Here is a 19,220-nt window from a genome sequence, read left to right as displayed (position 1 = left end):
TGTGTGCACACTGCACACAGTGTGAGCTGAGCCACGGAGGAAGGCTCTGGGAAGTCAGGACCGGGTCATGACTTGTTGGGAGTTGGGGGACACTTGTTCCACATGTCTCGCACGTTGACGCCGGACAGCTGGGGATGCAGTCAGCTGGGGGGGGGGGAGGCGGGAAAAGACGTGCGGGCACGACTCCTTCGGCTTCTTTCGGTTCATCCGCAGGGCATATAGCGGCAAGCGGGTAATGTCATCATATAAGCAATTTTTGCAAGTCGTAGCATTGGTACCGGATCGTGGGTGGTTGAATCGCGATGCAGCGATGCTACGATTCATTTCAACAACCCTAATATTTATACTGTATATCATTATATTACATATATACATAGTATGTATACATATATAAAACCTGTGGAAGGGTCTGATTGCTTGCACTGTCACATCTGGATCGTGTGCCTCAACATTTCTTATATATATATATATATATATATATATATATATATATATATATATATATATATACACACACATATTTATATATATATATATATATATATATATATATATATATATATATATATATATATATATATATATATATATATATACCTATATAACGTATTTATTTATTTATTTTTGGCTTTTATCATTAAAGTGAAAACTCTGCTGGAACGCAATATACAGTATGAAGCAATCTTATGTCAACACATTTTGGTAAAGAAGTAAAAACAAAGTAATAGGCTGACATTTGGATTGCCCTGTGTTTCTTGGCACTCAAAGCAGTATCAGTACATTGAGCTGAACAACCACACTGAATGCTGGCTACAGTGCCCTCCTTTATACAAGTAGTTGAAGCCTTGCCAAGGCTCAGCTATATTGAAGACCCAGCAAGCTGGGAATACAGTAAAATATTCAATGTAAAATATTATCATGTCTTCTGATGAAGTAGTTAAAAACTTCAGTTCAGTTACATCACTAGCAGGATCCTACGAAAAGGATTGCTAGCTCTGGATCATAAAAAAGCTGATACCCTGGAATCATTTGTGGAACATTCAATGGAACACGTAAGAGGTTTAGAAGATTAATCCTCTTCCATTAGTGTTTCCCATTGCCTCCTGTGTCTAAAGTGAGCAGGTGACCTAAGCTGATCTCACAAGCTGTGGGAGAAAGGAACTGCTTATTCTGTATAAGACACAGCTCTGTCTGAAGCCAGTCTAATTCCTAAGCAATAGAATAATGAATTTGTATAAAAAAATCCTATGCACAGGCTGGAAAATAGAAACCCCCTGGCATACAGACAATGGAATATTAGTTGCACAAAGAAGTGGTTGTGAGTCATTTGTGCTAATACACATGCTCACAGGTATGCAGGTGTACAGAGGCACAGGGGAGCGTCCACATGAATTTACAGTACACAAATGTAAATACACCCTCTCCATGCTGCCCATAATAGGTGTACTCAAGGTGAAAACGATAGCAGCCAGTAATACTAATCTGAATCTTTCCTCACTGTTAGTTGGTAGTAATAATTCAACAATGCTGCATTTACAACAGTCTATTTTATCATACAGATTATGGAAATCATAAAAAGTTTTTTTTTTTTATTTCTGCACTGAGGAAACATCTGGAATCTGATTTAAGCAGCACCCCTCTACCTTTCCTATTTTTTTCCAAACATGACCAAGCTGTTATCATTCAGACATCTCTGACCAGAAAAAAAAGAAGGAAATTAAGTGATGCCAACTCCCTAAAGTACTCAATCTAATGCTGTCCTGATTGTCTTGTGTATTGTATTATGGACATGTCTTAACCGTGACAGTATGTTCTATACCTAATACTGGTTCAACAATAGTTTGAAGAAGCAATACTAATGAACACAGGCAATGGTCCATACAGCCATGTATTAATATATAGGCAGGGATAAGAGGACACAAAGTAAAACAACTCCTACTGTAGATTTCTTATATAAATATATATATATATATATATATATATATATATATATATATATATATATATATTTAATAAATAGAGCAACGGCAAGACATGCTGAAATCACAGGCACCATAGACCTGAGTATCAATATACGTTTTACAGCATTTACTCCTAATGCCTTCCAAAAACTCCATGAAACCAATAAATACATTTAGCTGAAAGTCTCAGTACACACCCAAAGCCGGTGCAAGAAAATTAACACAAGTGCCCAATACACTTTACTGAAACACAGGAGAAGAGAAAAATCATCAACCTATACATGTCATGGTTTTGATGAAGCACGCTAGCCATGTGAAACGTGTCACCTTTTTTCCCCTGCCATTTGCCTATGTCATACTTTTTGTACATGCTTTTATACTTCTGTTATAAATCTTCTTTTTTGCATCGACTTGGGAGTGCGGCCATCCTATTTTTATTCATCAGCCTATACATGTACTATGGGTGCCACCAAGTACAGTAATTAAAATTAGGTTGATTTACTTAAGGCAATTTGGTTTTTCATTTCACTTGCGGCAAATTCACTGAAAATGTTCCCCAGAGCTTAATGAATGTGGTGCAGCGTTTGCCAGCGTTTTTGCTTGCACACGATTGAATGATGGAAGGCAGCAGGGCTTCATTCACTAAGCTTTAGGCGAAAATTACGTTGCAAAGTGAATCACCTATTTGCTTTTAGTAAATCAACCCCATTGGATATTTTTTACCACGATTCATCCATCACATTTAAACTAAACACATGCATACAAATAAACACAAATGAGAATTTTCTCACCTCAGTTGGATCTCTTAAACTAGTGATGCCTAAAGATTCTGCATTGCTATCCACATCTTTCACCGGAGAAAAGGTTAAAGGCTTCAGAAGAGTAAGACTGATGTTGTCAGAGTGGGTAAAGTATGTTCTATAACACTGACTTTGTGGATTGGAGGGATCCAACCTGATTTCCATGTACTTTAGTGTTCCATCCATATTGAAGCCAAGTGTTGGCTGGAATGTTTGAGGACTGTCTGTAGAATTTGGTTCATGTAAAAACCAACAAGGGTACTGGCACAAATACAATTCCTTTTTTATAAACTTCACCACCAAAAGAACAAACATTATAAGACATGCCAAACTAACGATGACCAAAGAAATGATGAGGTATAATGTTACGTCAGTCCTATTTGCAGAAAATAAATTATGGTTACTAAGTGTTGCAGTATTTGAGTTGCTGTCTAATGCTACAAGTATTGTAACTGTAAGTGACAAAGATGGCTTGCCATTGTCACTGATAGCCAGAACAAATTTTTGCAGGGATTTATCAGTTGGTAAGAAATCTCGAACAGTTCTTATTTCTCCAGAGTGAGCGGATAAATTGAAAAGAAAGTTATCAGAAGATTCCACAAATGTGTATGATAGCCAGGCGTTATTACCAGAATCTGAGTCCACTGCAGATAGTTTGGTTACCAAGTAACCCACTGGCACGGTCTTTGACAGGTTTATATTGGTTGTCAAATCTCCTGTGTACTTAGGATATAATAGATTAGGAGAGTTGTCATTTATATCTATAATAAAGACAAACACAGTTGTATTGGAAGACAGCCTTGGATCTCCAGAATCCTCAACCTCAACCATTATTTCTAAGACATGAATTTGTTCATAATCAAATGAGCACTGGGCATAAATATCTCCACTTGCTGAATTGATAGATACAAATGATGAAATAGGCAAACCAAAAAGCTGTTCATCAACAATAGAATAGGTTAGCATTGCATTGTTCCCTTCATCTGGATCACAGGCTGATACTGTATAAAGCAAATGACCAGCTTCATTATTTTCAGGAATGTAGGCATTCAAATCGTGATTTAAAACCAATGGTGGATTATCATTAGTATCAGAAATATTGACCTTTATTGTTGTTTGTGAAGATAAAACAGGTGACCCCATGTCCACAGCAGTCAAAATAATCTCATATCGATCTGTCTTTTCTCTGTCAAGAGGCTCATCTACAATTAGAGCATAGTGATCCTTAAATGATTTAATTTTAAAGGGCATGTCTGGTGAGACGAAAACCCTAACTTCTCCATTTTTCCCAGAATCCATGTCAGTCACAGAGAAAAGTCCAATAGTTGTCCCGACATTTGTATCCTCTGGAATCTGACCCAACAAAGAAGTAAGTAGAATCTCTGGCAAGTTATCATTGACATCACCAATTTCTATTTGAAGAAGACAGCTACCTTCCATTTGCGGTGTTCCTTTGTCTTTAGCCTTGATGGTTAACTCATAGAATTTAGAACTTTCAAAATCTAACATAGCATTTGTACTTAAGACCCCTGTGACTGGATTTAAAGAAAACAACTGTTTTTGGAAGATTGGAGTCCGACTATCAAAAGCATATTCTACTTCAGCATTGAGACCCTCATCCAAATCAGTTGCATTAAGCTGAACCACTACAGAATTCAAGGGAACATTCTCTGGTAAGTTGATTTTATAAAAATTCTGACGAAACACAGGAGCATTATCATTGAAATCCAAAATAATGATAGTAATCTGTGATGTTCCAGATTTTGGTGGGCTACCACCATCAAAAGCTGTAAGTATAAGATGATGGCTTCCTCTTTCTTCTCTATCTAATGCCTTTTCTATGACCAGCTCTGGAGTAGGTAGGCCATCCTTGTGACTCTTGACAGACAATGAAAAGTAAGAGCTTCCACTCAAATTATATTGTCTTACCCCATTAACACCTGGATCAAGATCATATGCTTCCTCTAAAGGAACTCTAGCACCAGGATAAGCTAGGAACTCAGTGATTTGTATCACCTGTTCTGGTGTTGAGAATGTAGGAGAATTATCGTTTATATCTAAAATCTCGGCTTCCAATCGATGGAGTTCTAAAGGACTTTCAAGAACCACTTCAGCAACTAATACACAGTGTAACTTAGAGCCACACACATTTTCCCGATCTATGGTTTTGGCTAAAGTTAAATTTCCACTTTGCTGATCTACAGCAAAATACTGACTGCTACCTGTGGACCTCAGTTGCATACTGCGTTCAAAGACAGCCACTAATGGTATACCCAAATCTTTTGCTACATTACCAAGTAATGTCCCTGCGTCTGCTTCCTCCATCACAGAATAATAAAGAGTCTCTGAGGTTATGTCCTGAGCACAGCACAGAAATAAAATAGCTATTTGCCATCTCCAAGTCTCTGTAGATATCTGGATGCCCATAGCTTAGATACTTTCTCTCCAATGTATATTCATATATCCTGTTAAACACGCTGCTACAAATGTGCATATCCATCTAAACTCTGTTTGAAATATCTGCTGGGTTTACATTGTAATGTCAGCTGTGCATTCTGTTACTAGAGAATGTGGGGAAGCAGATCTCTCATCTAAGAATTAGGGAGGAGGGTGACCGACACAGCAGAAATAGAAGTTTTACAAGTTACTTTTAGCTTTAAAGATTATTCTGCCACCTCTTGGTGTAAACATTTTTATTTTAATTATACTAATGTATTCACTTAAAAGTCTGTGCTTTCTAAGTTACTAAAGCTTTAAACATTTAAAAAAAACGTTTGCAGCGTTCTATAGCAAGTATCATATATCAATGACATTACATCAGAAATGTTATAGTAAAATATACTATGAGAAAGAACTTAAGTCTGTAAAAATCTGTAATATAATAGGCCAACACAGCAGTCATTATAAATTTGCAGTGTGCATCCTTATGTTTAGCCAAAGAACCACTTATGATTATGGTGATGCTAGTTCAGTTAATCCTATTTACTAAAAAAAAAAAAAAAAAAAAGAAAAAAAAAGAAAACAAGTGCTTTTGTTTATAAATTATCTTTTGGCATCACAACTGACGCTGTAGCAAACACATACAGTACATTCAATCATAAAAAGTCAACGTAAACATTGTTGCTGGTAAGTGGAAAATATGCTGCCCCCTACTGGAAAAACATCATTACAAATCTGAAGGCACAGAGCAGACCAGATTGTAAGTCAAACTTGCTTATCTTTTATACAACAAATCAACTCACATTGGAAATGCAGCACCAGCACATGGTGTGCCCTCCCACCTTTATTTCTTGATTTTCGTCTTAAAAAAAATTAAAGAAAATTGGCAATCAGAAATAAAATATGTCTGGCAATACTATAATATGTTTTATTTGGTACTGTAACAGTCTCTACATATTGTACATATATAAATATACAAAGCGCTTTAAACATAATAAAGCACTTTTGTATAATATAATCATATAATACAAGTGACTTAAATGCGCTATCTTTAATAGCTAGGAATAAAAAAGACCACTGTAATCTGAAATATGATAAGTACAAATTCATTTCTATCTCAATTGTGCTGGACTTCTCCAAGTGAACTCCCCAGATGCTGCATCTTCACTATCATTGACTAGCTGCTTTAACTGAGGGAAATTCAAAGATTTCATCATATATAAAGTATCCCTATTGAAATCTGTGGAGCAGCCAGTCTTAGAGTGCTGATCATCAACCATAACAGGAACCTCTACGTATCTCAGAGTGCTATTATAATTCAACTGTAAAGTTTTTTGCGATGGCACCATATATTGATTTAGCTCTTGGTCAGCCATTTTGTTCTTCCCTCTGACACATTTCACCAACAAAATGATCAATGTAACAACTGAAACTATACTAAGAGAAGCCAGAGCTATGATAAGATACATTGTGATATCGGGCTTTTGTTTAGTGTCAGTAAATACATCTTTTGAATAGAGACTTTCTTTAGAGGACCCGGTCTCAGTAGATATGACTAACGTTGCTGTGGATGACAATGAAGGGTTGCCGTTATCCTTGACCACAACACACACGTTTTGGGCAGGTGAATCTGTCTCTAAGAAACTTCGGGCCATTCTGATTTCGCCAGTGTGAGGAGAAATTTTAAAAAGAGATAGGTCTGTGGCTTTTGCTAGGCTGTAAGTGAGCCAGGCATTGTAACCAGAGTCACCATCCACTGCTACAACTTTGGTTACCAAGGAACCTGTGGGAAGAGATCTTGGGACCAACTGCTGTGCTGGAGCATGTCTTGAGTTTCTCGGGTATAATATTGTAGGATGATTATCATTCTCATCTAGAATATGAAGATAGACTGTAATGTTAGATGCAAGTTTTGGTATCCCAGAATCCTCTGCTCTGATGGTAAACTGTAGAACCTGAGCAAGTTCATAATCAAATGATTGCTGGGCATAAATGTTTCCATTTTGTGTGTCCATGTAAATAAAGGACAATGCAGGTGAACCATTGATAAGGCTGTTAATAATGGAATAGGTGATATGAGCATTTTCTCCTTCATCTTTATCAGAAGCAGTGACAGCACAAAGTAATGCCCCTGGTTTGTTGTTTTCTTTGATCTCAACGTACATGACTGATCTTTCAAAAGTTGGTGGGTTGTCATTCACATCTGAAACAGTTATATTAAATACAGTTTGCGCTGTAAGTTGAGGCACTCCCATATCTGTCGCTGTGAGTTGAATAGTGTATTGACTAGCACGTTCTCGGTCCAATAACGCATTTGTAACTAAGGAATAGTGATTTAGAACATGTATAATAGAAAATGGAAGATTTGGAGATATTTCCAGCTGCACTTCACCATTTTTACCAGTATCTTGGTCTTTTACCCTTAAAAGCCCTACAGTGGTCCCAACTGGGCTATCTTCGGGAATGGAAGATACCAAAGAAGAGATAAGAATTTCAGGTGCATTGTCATTCATATCTTCAATATCCACTTGGATAACACAATGCCCTTCCATCGCTGGTACTCCATGATCGAGGGCTTTGACAGAAATTTCATATGAACGATGTTTTTCAAAATCCATGTGTTCTTTAACGCGTATTTCTCCTGTCTGATGATCCAAGCTGAAGACATTGGCAATGTCTTCTGAGGAGATATCCTCAAAGTAATAGCTGATCTCACCATTGACACCTTCATCTTTATCTGTTGCGTTCAGTTTTATTACGAGAGAATTTAATAGTGCATTTTCTTTCACATTTATTTTATAGAAAGTGCTTTCAAACACTGGAGCATTGTCATTGTTATCTATTACAATAATGGAAATTAACATAGTCCCCGATCTAGCTGGAGTGCCACCATCAAGGGCAGTCAGGACCAATGTGTGCTCTGCTTGCTGTTCCCTGTCCAAGGCTTTCTCTAATACAAGCACGGGAGAAGGCCTATCATTTTTACGATTTTGTGCAATCAAAGAAAAATACAGATTCTGTTCTAATTGGTAAGAGGTGACAGAGTTGATTCCAACATCTGGATCCTGAGCTCTTTCTAGGGGAAATCTAGAACCAACAGCAGCAAATTCTGTTATTTTTATTGTACGTATTGTGTTTGGAAAAACAGGAGCGTTATCGTTTATATCCAGAATCTCTACCTCCAGGCGATATAGTTCCAATGGCTTTACAAGAACAATCTCCACAGGCAGAACACAGTCAAGGATGTTGCCACACAGCTTTTCCCTGTCTATTCTGTGCTTTGTTATAAGGGTTCCACTTTCCAGATTCAGTGCAAAATATTGCTGGCTTTGTTCAGTTCCCAGCTGCAGTCCTCGCTCAGAAATCCCTGCTGCGTTTAATCCCAGGTCCCTAGCAACATTGCCTACTAAACTCCCAGGCTCTGATTCTTCCAGTAAAGTATACTTTAGTTGTGCAGAAGCAAAGTTCATCATACAAACAAAGAATAAACCTGTTACTTGCCAGTACCAGGAACGGTGGGCTCTCTGCTGTTCCATTGTCACAGATTTCAAAGTGTAGAGTGATGATGTGATAAAGGCCAAGAAGTTAAGAGTGCAACGTAGGAGAGAGTAAAGCTGCTCTGTCTTTGCTAATGTGCTTGGGAGATCTGGTTTCCTGACTGGCTGTCACTTTAGTGTGTTACTAGCGGACTTTGTATTACAGTTTTCATCAGAAGAAATCCTGCTGCCATCTAGTGGCGAAAAACAAAATGACAGGTGCAACCTCATACCTTTGTTTCTTGGGGGCAATAAAACAACAACAACAGCCACAACAACAACAACTACTTTCTCTTATTTTCATTGATTTGGTTATTATAAAAGGCATCAAACTTTGTACATACAAAACAACAACAGCACATAGTCCTATAATCAGGATTTTTATGAAAAGATAAATAAATAATGAGTAATTACACACATTTTTACTATAATACAGCAAACCAAAACATCAAGACAAAGTAAACTGAACAAAGACAACTTTGTTTTATAGCCAACTGGACCATGTTAATATAATTAGGTAGCAGCATGCTTAGACACCTAATAGTTATCACTCAGTATTATTGCAGTACTGTACATTGCCAACATAATTCATATTCTATAAAGCACACACCCTCCGATTGATTTGATGCATGCAAGAGTCTGTAATGATGTGCTTGTGGATGTCACTTGCATTGGAATTGTCTACAAAAATCTCACTGCAAGCTCCCACACTAATACCAGTTTTAGCCACGAAAAAAAATAAATAAAAATTACATTCCTATTAACTGCCAACAGAAGATTTGACATTTATGAATACTCAAATGAGATATAAAGGTTTGCCAACCAGTATGCCTGACAGTTTGGAATGGATAATTTTATTCTATAAACCACACACCCTCCTATTGATTTGATGCATGCAAGTGTCTGTAATGATGTGCTTGTTGGCGTCACGTGCATTGGAATTGTCTACAAAAATCCCACTGCAAGCTCCCACACTAATAACAGTCTTAGCCACAAAAAAAAAAAAAAAAAACAAACTACAGAAGATCTGACATTTATGAATACTCAAATGAGATATAAAGAAGGTTTGCCGACCAGTATGCCTGACAGTTTGGAATGGATAATTACATAATAAGGATTTCTTCATTTATTGATTCATATGACATTTTTTTACAAATTGTCTGAAACAAAGTTTGGCTATTTCCATAACTGGACAATGTCTGTTTGATTACTGAGCTGCCACACAAAATGCAGTATTGTTTTTTTTTTTATCAATCACTTAATTGGTTAGATCAACCATTATGACAACCAGCACAAAATTACTGTAGTTACAGTCAAGTGAAGTTAGATGAAAGGTAAGGAAAGGTAAGTACATGAACCTGTTACTTTTCCAAGCATAGGCAAACTAGAAATCATCTTTAACTGCCAACAAATCAGAAATGCCCAATACAGCTTAAAACTACATTCTCCAATGATGCCCTGAGGTTTATTTACTAAAGGAGTAAAGATTTACTTCAAGAATCCAATCACGTGCAGATGAAATAAATAAACAGGAATTTCCGGTTTTCAAAAAACAAAAACGTGTCCAAAGGTGATAAATCCCATATATATATATATATATATATATATATATATATATATATATATATATATATATATATATATATATATATCAAGAGTCTTATTCTATCTGAATGCAAGCGCTCACATATCTCCAAGCTAAGTAGGGGAATTCCAGAGGAGATATATCAGTGGTATATGAATGGATTAAAACAGGAGTTTGCTTTTCACATTATTGGACAATTGCAATGAATATTCTCTCTTTGTGGGGTGAACTTCAGTAAATCATCCTCAATGTTGTCAGAGTGCAACATGAAGTGTGAAGTAAAGAAAACATTTCTCCAACAGAGCTGAGGACACCATTAAACCCTAAAAGATGTGCTTATGCTTCCTTACTGTATGTGAACTACAGCAAAGAGTTGCGTTTCCACTTACTGTAAAATGGTTACTTTCAATAAATGATTACCCTTTCATGAATACATGTCCCTTTGTTCATGCAAGCTGCAATTCATGAAATATCACATCTGATATAAGCCTTAATTTTTAACCTGGATAAATAAACATACTATGAAACATATAATTAAGCACATAGATAAACGAAAATATTATAGACTTAATGTACCAACATTCATTTAGATGTATGAGTAAATGGAAAATATTTTAAGCAATGGCACTTCAATAAATAATGCAATATTGCACTTCAGTTGCAGTGTGCATTATTGAACTGTGTATACCTTCCCCCTTCCCGACACATAAACAACCAGATGTGACCTTGCACCATTAGTAGCTCCAGTAAGTCTGATCACACAGATGACTATCAACACAAAAACAGCTCTGTAAGCATAAAACTGTCCTAAACAATTCTAGAATTGTTCATTGCTTCATTTTCAAATGGACAAACCTTAGCAATTGAGAACAAATGAGCCTGGTTTTGCCACTAGGAAATGTAGACATATGTCGAGGGGGGCAAAGATTAACAAACCAACAAGAGTGAGGTTTTGTTATTAACAAAGGTCTGGATGATGGGCTGCTGACCTTTTTCTGTGTGCTGAAGAATTTCTATAACAGAGCTTTATATTTACACTGAAGAAAAGGAAATGATGCTGTTTATACTCCATGGGTTGATTTACTAAACAAAATAGTTGCTCCATAGCTTAGTAAATAAGGTGAAGCTTCACTTTGTACACAATCACATTCAAAGAAAATAAAAAAAAAAATGCTTGTACATGATTGGATATTGGAAGTCATCAGAGATTCCCCTCATTTTTTAGGCTCTGGAGCAACTGAATTTGTAAAATGCACAGTCCATTTCCCTTTAGTAAATCTATCCCTGTGCAAAATAATTTTTTTGTCACAGGGGGCATTTTCACAGCCACCATGTATGCTCTTTGGGCTCATTTACACCAGATGCAGTCGAATGCGTCAAATACACAGTACAAACGCATATGCAAGAAAAATTGCCATATTTCAATGAGCCTAGTTTACACTATTGCAGTGCTTAATAGAAAAAAGCTTGATGCATTTTTTTTGCACATAAGTGTACTGGAACGCAGAATTGCTCTCGCTCTAATGTTCATGGCGATAGCTCACATGTGCGGTGCGAACACTGTTTACATATGCGTGTGCAACTTATGTATGTGATTCACTTCTGCACGTGAGCAAGGAGGGATGGGGGCACTTTACTTTTTTTTTTTACTTATTTATTTTATTTTTACACTGTCCTTTTATTTATTTATTTTTATCACTTTGATTACTATTATAAGGAATGTAATCATTGTTTGTAATAGAAATAAGGGTGACAGGTCTCTTTATTATGAGATCTGGGGTCATACAGACAAAAAATCTCTTCTTCATCTTTAAAAGCAAATGATCTTTTGCTTTAAAAAAAAAAAAGTTTACTTCCACCCTGGACCAGAGGTACGTCGCTTCAGTCCTCCAAGGCCATAGAGGTGATTAAAGATCTACTCTTTGATCGTCTCTGTGACCAGCCGACGGCACAGTTTGATAGTTTCTCAGGCAAGCCGTGGAAACAGTAAGCCCGACAGACGCCGGCAAGCGGCAGAAGGGGGAGGATTTCCCCTCTTTCCACTTCTGAACGCGTTCCAGTGGCTCATAAGCCGCTCGGAAAGCTTTCAAGAGAAAGCCAGCCGCCAGCTGAAAAAAACAATACTGGGGTTATGGCTGATATCTTCCTGGTAAACCGCAACGTATATATTTGTACAGTATTACAGTCTGCAAGTGGTTAACTAATATTTACTTTAGTAAAAGTAGTGTTTGGATTGTGGGAGAAAATTGTACCCATTAGAAAATATCTATGCAGGCAGAGGGAGCATATGCAAACTCCCCCTGGTTGGGATTGGGAATAAACCTTTCAAAGGCCACTACTCTGCCCACGCTAAGGGTGGCCATAGATGACTTTTTTTTCTATCAGCTGCGTGGCTGATCAAAAACAATAAACGTATCCCCCCCGTGTTATTGTATTCTGACAGCAGGACTTCCCTGCTGTAGAATAAACTGATCAGCGCTGCAGCCACTGACCGAATAAAAACTTTCCAACAGTCCTGTTCGACAGAAGTCGATTGTTAGATCGACTTCTGTTAAGTGGGAACAACCATAGATGGATCAAAATTTGGCTGTTCCCTGCGGAACAGCTGAATTTCAATCCATCTTTGGCCAGCTTTAAACCCAACAAGGCTATGCAAACATGTGATTTTAATCCTTGATCCTTAAAGTCTATTTGTAAAGTATATTTAAGGACATTTTGTATCGATTGTAGAAATAGAAATACAAATTTAGCAGTGGTGTTACCGTTTCTGCTGGGGAAATTTACTCTCTCTATTTGGCCCGGTGACTACTGACACAGGGAAAGGAAGTGATTGTACAACATTTTACATTTTTCACCAAAACAGGAATAGAGGAGAGAACTTCCAATGGAGACACCTGTTGCCAACTAATTAATGAAGGAACAAAACCTTCCTATCCCTTTCAGCCAAAGAAGCTGCCATCTTAGCCTTTATTTGATCTGCACATGTGTGATGATATCAGCCATTTAATGGTTTGACAGTTTGGTTGAGAACACAAGCAAATGAGAAAGTTAGCATTCCCAGCATGCTAGGAATGTACCTGTTTTTTGAAACCGTTAAATCAATGGATTTAGTTCCACTATATATTCCTCCATAGTCACATAGGATATAAATCCACTTTGTGTGCAACAAATGCCTTTGCAAGCCCAGTTATTACTTTGTAAAAGTAGCAGTGACGTCATCACTGTGCTGCACATAACCTTTGCAGAAAGCAAAACTGTGGGAGAAATCCATAAACTACAGGATGACTGAAGAAAACTACAGAAGGGGGAGGATACAGGACCAGCAATCCTGCACAAGGAGAGAGAGCAGCAGTGTCTGGTCTCTTTTACAGAAAGCTCCTGCGCAGAGACCAAGTTTTACACTGGATTACTGCACAGATCTGTAAAAGATGCACAAACACAGACCAAGCTTTAATAACACACATGGCTCTTTTATTTAGACAATATTTGCTTATCTTGGAGTTTAGCCGTCAGTGCATGGACTGCACAAATCTATCTTTCGTGCTTGACTGTCATCCACCCAGATGTTGTTCAGATGGGATGGAAAATGCCATAGCACGATAACTGCACTCACACATGTGGACACCATACAAGTTTTCTCCTAAATGATTTCTAATTTTCATTAGTGTTCCTATAGTAAGAACCGAGTTGTCTAATAGCATTATTGTTACAAAAAAGTGTTTTGGGGGTTTGTTTTCAGTTATGAGTTTATTCTGGAAACCAAAGAGCAAAAGCAAGAAAACAAAGCAGCCAATCAGAATTTATCTTAAAGGAGTTGTAAAGGCGGAAGGTTCTTTACCTTATTCAATGCATTAAGATAAAAAAACCTTTTGTGTGTAGCAGCCTCCCCACCACCCCCTAATTACTTACCTGAGCCCCTTCTCTCTCCAGCGATGTCCACGAAGGTCTAAGCCATCCAGGACTCTCCTCCTGATTGGCTGAGACACAGCAGCGGTGCCATTGGCTCCCACGCCTGTCAATCAAAGTCAGTCAGCCAATCGGGAGAGTGGGGCTGGGGCCAGGTCAGGGGTTCCATATCTGAATGGACACACAGAGCTGTGACTCGGATCCAGAGCCCCCATAAGAAAACTGCTGATTCTGGGGGCACTCAATAGGAGGGAGGGGCCAGGAGCAGAAAAGAGGGACCCAAGAAGAGGAGGATCTGGGCTGCTCTGTGCAAAACCAACTGCATAAAGGAGGTAAGTATATCATGTTTGTTATTTAAAAAAAAATGAGACTTTACAATCACTTTAACATAATTTAAACTGAGTAAAATCCCTGATCTGCCTGCTTTTGGGATTACAGTACTTTGCATACTGTCGCTACTAACAATATTGGCAACTTCCAATGCTATTCACCATTGTATACTTTAGTGCATTAACCTTTTCCTGCATGTTCATTTGTGCATGTGTGTATGTTATATGCAAAAACATTAAACTGTAGGGTGATTTCTGTTAAACAATTAACATAATTACCAACTGAAAATGTCAGTAGTAACCAAACTGGGTACTGTACAGCACACTAGCTGTAAAACTGTTGATATTTGAAATAGAATGAAAACAAAAGACTATTTCCTTTTGCGCTACTCACTTCCTGGACTGTGATGCTTCAGATATCCTTGTCTATAGAGAGAAGCTTTTCCAAAGATGTTTGTTTTCATTATGACTATTTCCACCCTGTACTGCTAAATAAGTGTAAAGCAAGCCTTTCAAATACCAAAATACCCCAAATGTCATAAACATGTCTTAAACTTCATCAGATAAATCTAAAAACGTCATTACCTGTTTACTGCTATCAGTTGTCGGAGAATTATTTACTGTAGAAATTCCAATACCAGAATCATCACAGTCTATGAGTTTGTCTGTTGTATTATTGTGTGAAGGTTTTAGGTATGCAAATTCATTTTCAGTTGAGTCTACAGCAGCAGAAGTATCAAGTGAATAAGGCAGGGTGGATGCATAATTAAAATTAACTGGGAATGTGGGCCCAACTTGGGAGTACATATCCGTAGGTAGGTATCCAAAGGTTTTTGGGTGGTTTGTCCTTGACTTTCTCCATTTTGCTATTATTGCAATCATAATAGTCAGAGTAAACAGAAAAGCCATTACTGCTAGCGCTATTACTAAATAAATATTTAAATTTGAAGAGAGATCATAATTCCGCGATTGGGTGTTAATTTCAGAAACATCTTGCTGAAAATTTTCTGCAACGACCAGATTTAAAGTTACAGTACAGGAAAGTGGTGGAGTTCCATGGTCCTTTACCATTACCACAACGCTGTGCTTTATTAGGTCTTTTTCCCCGAAGGTACGTAATGTTCTGATCTCACCACTGTGTTGACCAATAGAAAATGACAGAGTTTCCGCCATGCTCAGGAATTCATAAGAAAGCCAAGCATTGTGTCCAGAGTCAGCATCCACTGCCACTACTTTAGTCACTAAATGGCCTTTACCTGAAGAAAGAGGCACTGTCTCAAATGCAGAGCCTCTTCTTGCTATGGATGGATACAGAATCTTTGGAGGGTTGTCATTTTGATCAATGACATATATTTTTACAGTAACATTGCTTGTCAGTCGGGGATTTCCATTATCTGATGCGGTGATTTGAAATTCAAATTCTCTCATTTGTTCATAATCAAATACTTGCTGCGCATATAGAACGCCAGTTACTGAGTTAATAGAAACATATGTAGATATTGGTACATCACTGAAATATCTGTTATTGATAGAGTAAGTAATTTTCCCATTGTCTAAGAGGTCTGGATCAAATGCTTGTACCTTATAAAGGGAGGAACCGGCAGCTTTATTTTCTGGTACATACACATCATAGTTAGTTTGTTCGAATACAGGTGGATTGTCATTCACATCCATTACCTCAAGCCAAATGGTTCTTGTGGTGGACAGAGGAGGTGATCCTCTATCTGCAGCAGTTATTGTAATGTTAAAGCCTTCTGTTTCTTCCCTGTCTAAGATATCTGAGGTTTGAAGCCTATAGTAGTTGCTAGATGATGAAATTATTTCAAATGGAATTGATCCAGTTATCTTACATGAGACATCGCCATTAGTTCCAGAGTCTATATCTCGTATGTTTATCAGGGCAATTAGTTTTCCCGGTAAAGCATCTTCGGGTATTGTATTTGTGATGGATGTAAGGGTTATCTCAGGTTCATTATCATTAGCATCAATAATTTTAATGATGATCTTGCAGTGTGAAACTAGGCCTCCTCCATCCTCAGCTTCAACCATCACTTCATAACTCTTTGTTGTTTCAAAATCTAACTGCCCTTTAGTCCTAATTTCCCCCGTCACAGAATCTATTGTAAAAGCCTGCTGAGCAATCTTCTTGATGTGGCCAAAGGAGTAAGTAACTTGTCCATTGAGGCCTTCATCTCTATCAGTAGCACTCAACTTAATAACTAAAGAGTTTACTGGCGTATTTTCAAGCACATCAATCTGGTACAGCTCTTTTTCAAAAACTGGGGCATTGTCATTAATATCACTAACGATAATTTTGATGACAGCTGTCCCCGTCTTTACAGGCTGACCTCCATCTGCAGCCGTTAGAATTATTTCAAATGATGACTGCTGTTCTCTGTCCAACATCTTCTGTAGCACTAATTCTGGGTATTTGCTACCATCAGCACTAGCTTTTTCACGCAGGGTAAAATATTGGTTCTCAGAGATTCTATAGGTTTGCAATGAGTTAATTCCAACATCTGGATCAAGGGCATTAACCAGAACAAATTTTGTCCCGGGATGGGTCAATTCACTTAGTTCTAAATTAATAACGCTCTTGGAAAACACAGGGGGATTATCATTTACATCCTGGATTTCGACCTCCACTGGAAATACGGACAAAGGATTTTCAGCTACAGCTTCCAGACTTAGTAAACAACTGGATGTCATTTCACAAATAGTCTCTCTGTCTATTCTGTCGGAGACATAGAGGTTTCCATTGTCAAGGTTCACACTGAAGAAATTCTGAGCATTAACAGAAGAGATGCGGAATTTTCTCACTGCCAGTTGCCTAATGTTTAAACCCAAGTCTTTAGCAACGTTTCCCACCAGGAAGCCTTTCTTTGTTTCCTCAGGAATAGAATAACGAAGCTGGCCCAAAATTGCCTGAAGATAAAAGCAGAGTAACAGAAAACACACTACTTGCCATTCCATTGTACTCCAAGTTCTTCTGACTGTGACTTTTCTGGAAAACTCTGTTTGAGGTTATTATCCACCTGGCATTTGGTGAAGTCCCCTACAAATCTCCTGGTAGTTCAAGAAGAAATACAGAGAAATCCACCTTGTCCGTGACCTAACAATGAAATGAATGCAAGGACGTCTTTCCTTCGTCTGCGCTGTGTATTTACTGAAAACTCCAAGGGACCTCTACATGCATCTCTAACCGTACTGGGCAACAGTGACACACTGTGTTCCAGTTAGGAACTGCAGGTCTCAATAGTGGGTCAGAAAGCAGGTAAGAAAATCATTTGACATTTCAATGATACTGGGCCTTAAGAAATGATATATAAAATAATAAGAACATAAACATAAAAAATACCTAAAATTTACAATTGAAAATAATAAAAAAATAACAAGTTGTTTTTTTCTTTTGCTCAGATATACTAAAAATGTTCATTTATATTTGCCTGAATTTTCAGTATTAAATATGTCTTAATTAGTACTTTTATTGTAAATTGAATTAATTGGATTTGCTTGATATGCCTAAATAAACCCGTCAATCCAGATAAATAACATGCTATTTGCCTTTGCTGACTTTTTGGAAATCTTCAACATCAGAGGACCATTTTAAACTCTTATTGGCAGGCTCATATACAGTATATTTACACAATTTACCACACTTTTTACGTTGACACGTTAGGCCTCATGTACACTGCTGCTGGTAAACGGACATACAGAGGCAGTTGGATGCCTTTTTCAGCTGCCCCGAACTCATCCAATGTTATCTTACATGTACACAGGTTCGTTTAATGTCGTTTTTAGGCAGTTGCGTTTAGAGGCTTTTCTTTGAAGGCAAAAAGATGAGTTCAGACGCCAAAGTTTCCGACGTTTCAGACGCCAAACGCGGCTAAACACGGTAACGCGTTTAGCCGCGTTTTCGTTTAGAATCGTTTTTAAAGGTGCCCTATTTTTTTTACATTACAAAACTTAAAAATGATAGCAAATAATGAAAAACCACTAAAAAATTTTTTAAGAAACTTGTAATTGCCTGCAATGCTTCATAGACCATTTATACCCCTAATGAGCCCATGATCCAATCCAATGCACCACTAGCATTGCTGTTAGCCAAAGTAGATACACCACTAGCATTGCTGTTAGCCAAAGTAGAATTGGAATTTGACCTATATGTTGTTATACTTGAACCAGATGACCCCACCATTGAGCTTGACCCCTGACTTGATCAAACATAGTTGCATGAAATTTAATATCTGGCTTTTTTAATTTTATCACATATGCTCATTATGGGATCCATAGAAAAAGCACCGAAATGGAGGTATATACAAGTACACTGCTGTTCTCTCAGCTGCTGCTACTCACTCAGGTCTCACAGAATGGCTGAAATAGTTAAATAATACTGTTTTTTGTGCTTTGGGAGGTTCTTATGATGTTATCTTAAATAAACGCTCCTAGACGCGAACGAGGCAAAACGCCGCTAAACTAGACTAAACGCGGCATGCAAACGCGGCTAAATGGGCAGTTTTAAACGCTGGTTTCAAGCTGTCAAAAAAATAGTTCAGAAGAGGTTGCCTTAGCGTCCCGTGTACATTAGGCCTTACTATACCTATTTATGCAGGTAATAATAAAACAACCCAAAGCCACTTGGAGCAAACTGTGACAATCAACCA

The 19,220-nt window shown here is 37.7% G+C and overlaps 1 protein-coding gene across 43 annotated transcripts in view; it reads right to left on the bottom strand.

The window, feature by feature from the left end:
• LOC141132486 (protocadherin gamma-A4-like) overlaps positions 1-19,220 on the bottom strand; it is a 489,967-nt gene that overhangs the window by 23,625 nt on the left and 447,122 nt on the right. The window contains exons 1-2 of one of the 43 annotated variants that reach the window (XM_073620948.1): positions 8,708-8,868; positions 6,004-6,062 (exon numbers count right to left, since the gene is read on the bottom strand). The exons of 40 other annotated variants lie outside the window; for them this stretch is intronic. In XM_073620948.1, coding sequence (XP_073477049.1) covers positions 6,004-6,027 — 24 coding nt within the window. In that variant the 5' untranslated portion in view covers positions 6,028-6,062; positions 8,708-8,868. Of the gene's footprint in view, positions 1-2,752; positions 5,979-6,003; positions 6,063-8,707; positions 8,869-15,141; positions 17,736-19,220 lie in introns of those variants that run through there. 2 more of the 43 variants (XM_073620931.1, XM_073620910.1) reach the window with 2 other exon arrangements.

This window comes from Aquarana catesbeiana, linkage group LG03 (genome assembly GCF_042186555.1).
Source record: "Aquarana catesbeiana isolate 2022-GZ linkage group LG03, ASM4218655v1, whole genome shotgun sequence".
NCBI classification, from domain to species: domain Eukaryota; kingdom Metazoa; phylum Chordata; class Amphibia; order Anura; family Ranidae; genus Aquarana; species Aquarana catesbeiana.
Note: the sequence above shows the minus strand (reverse complement) of the source record. Positions and strands in the feature narration are given on the sequence as shown.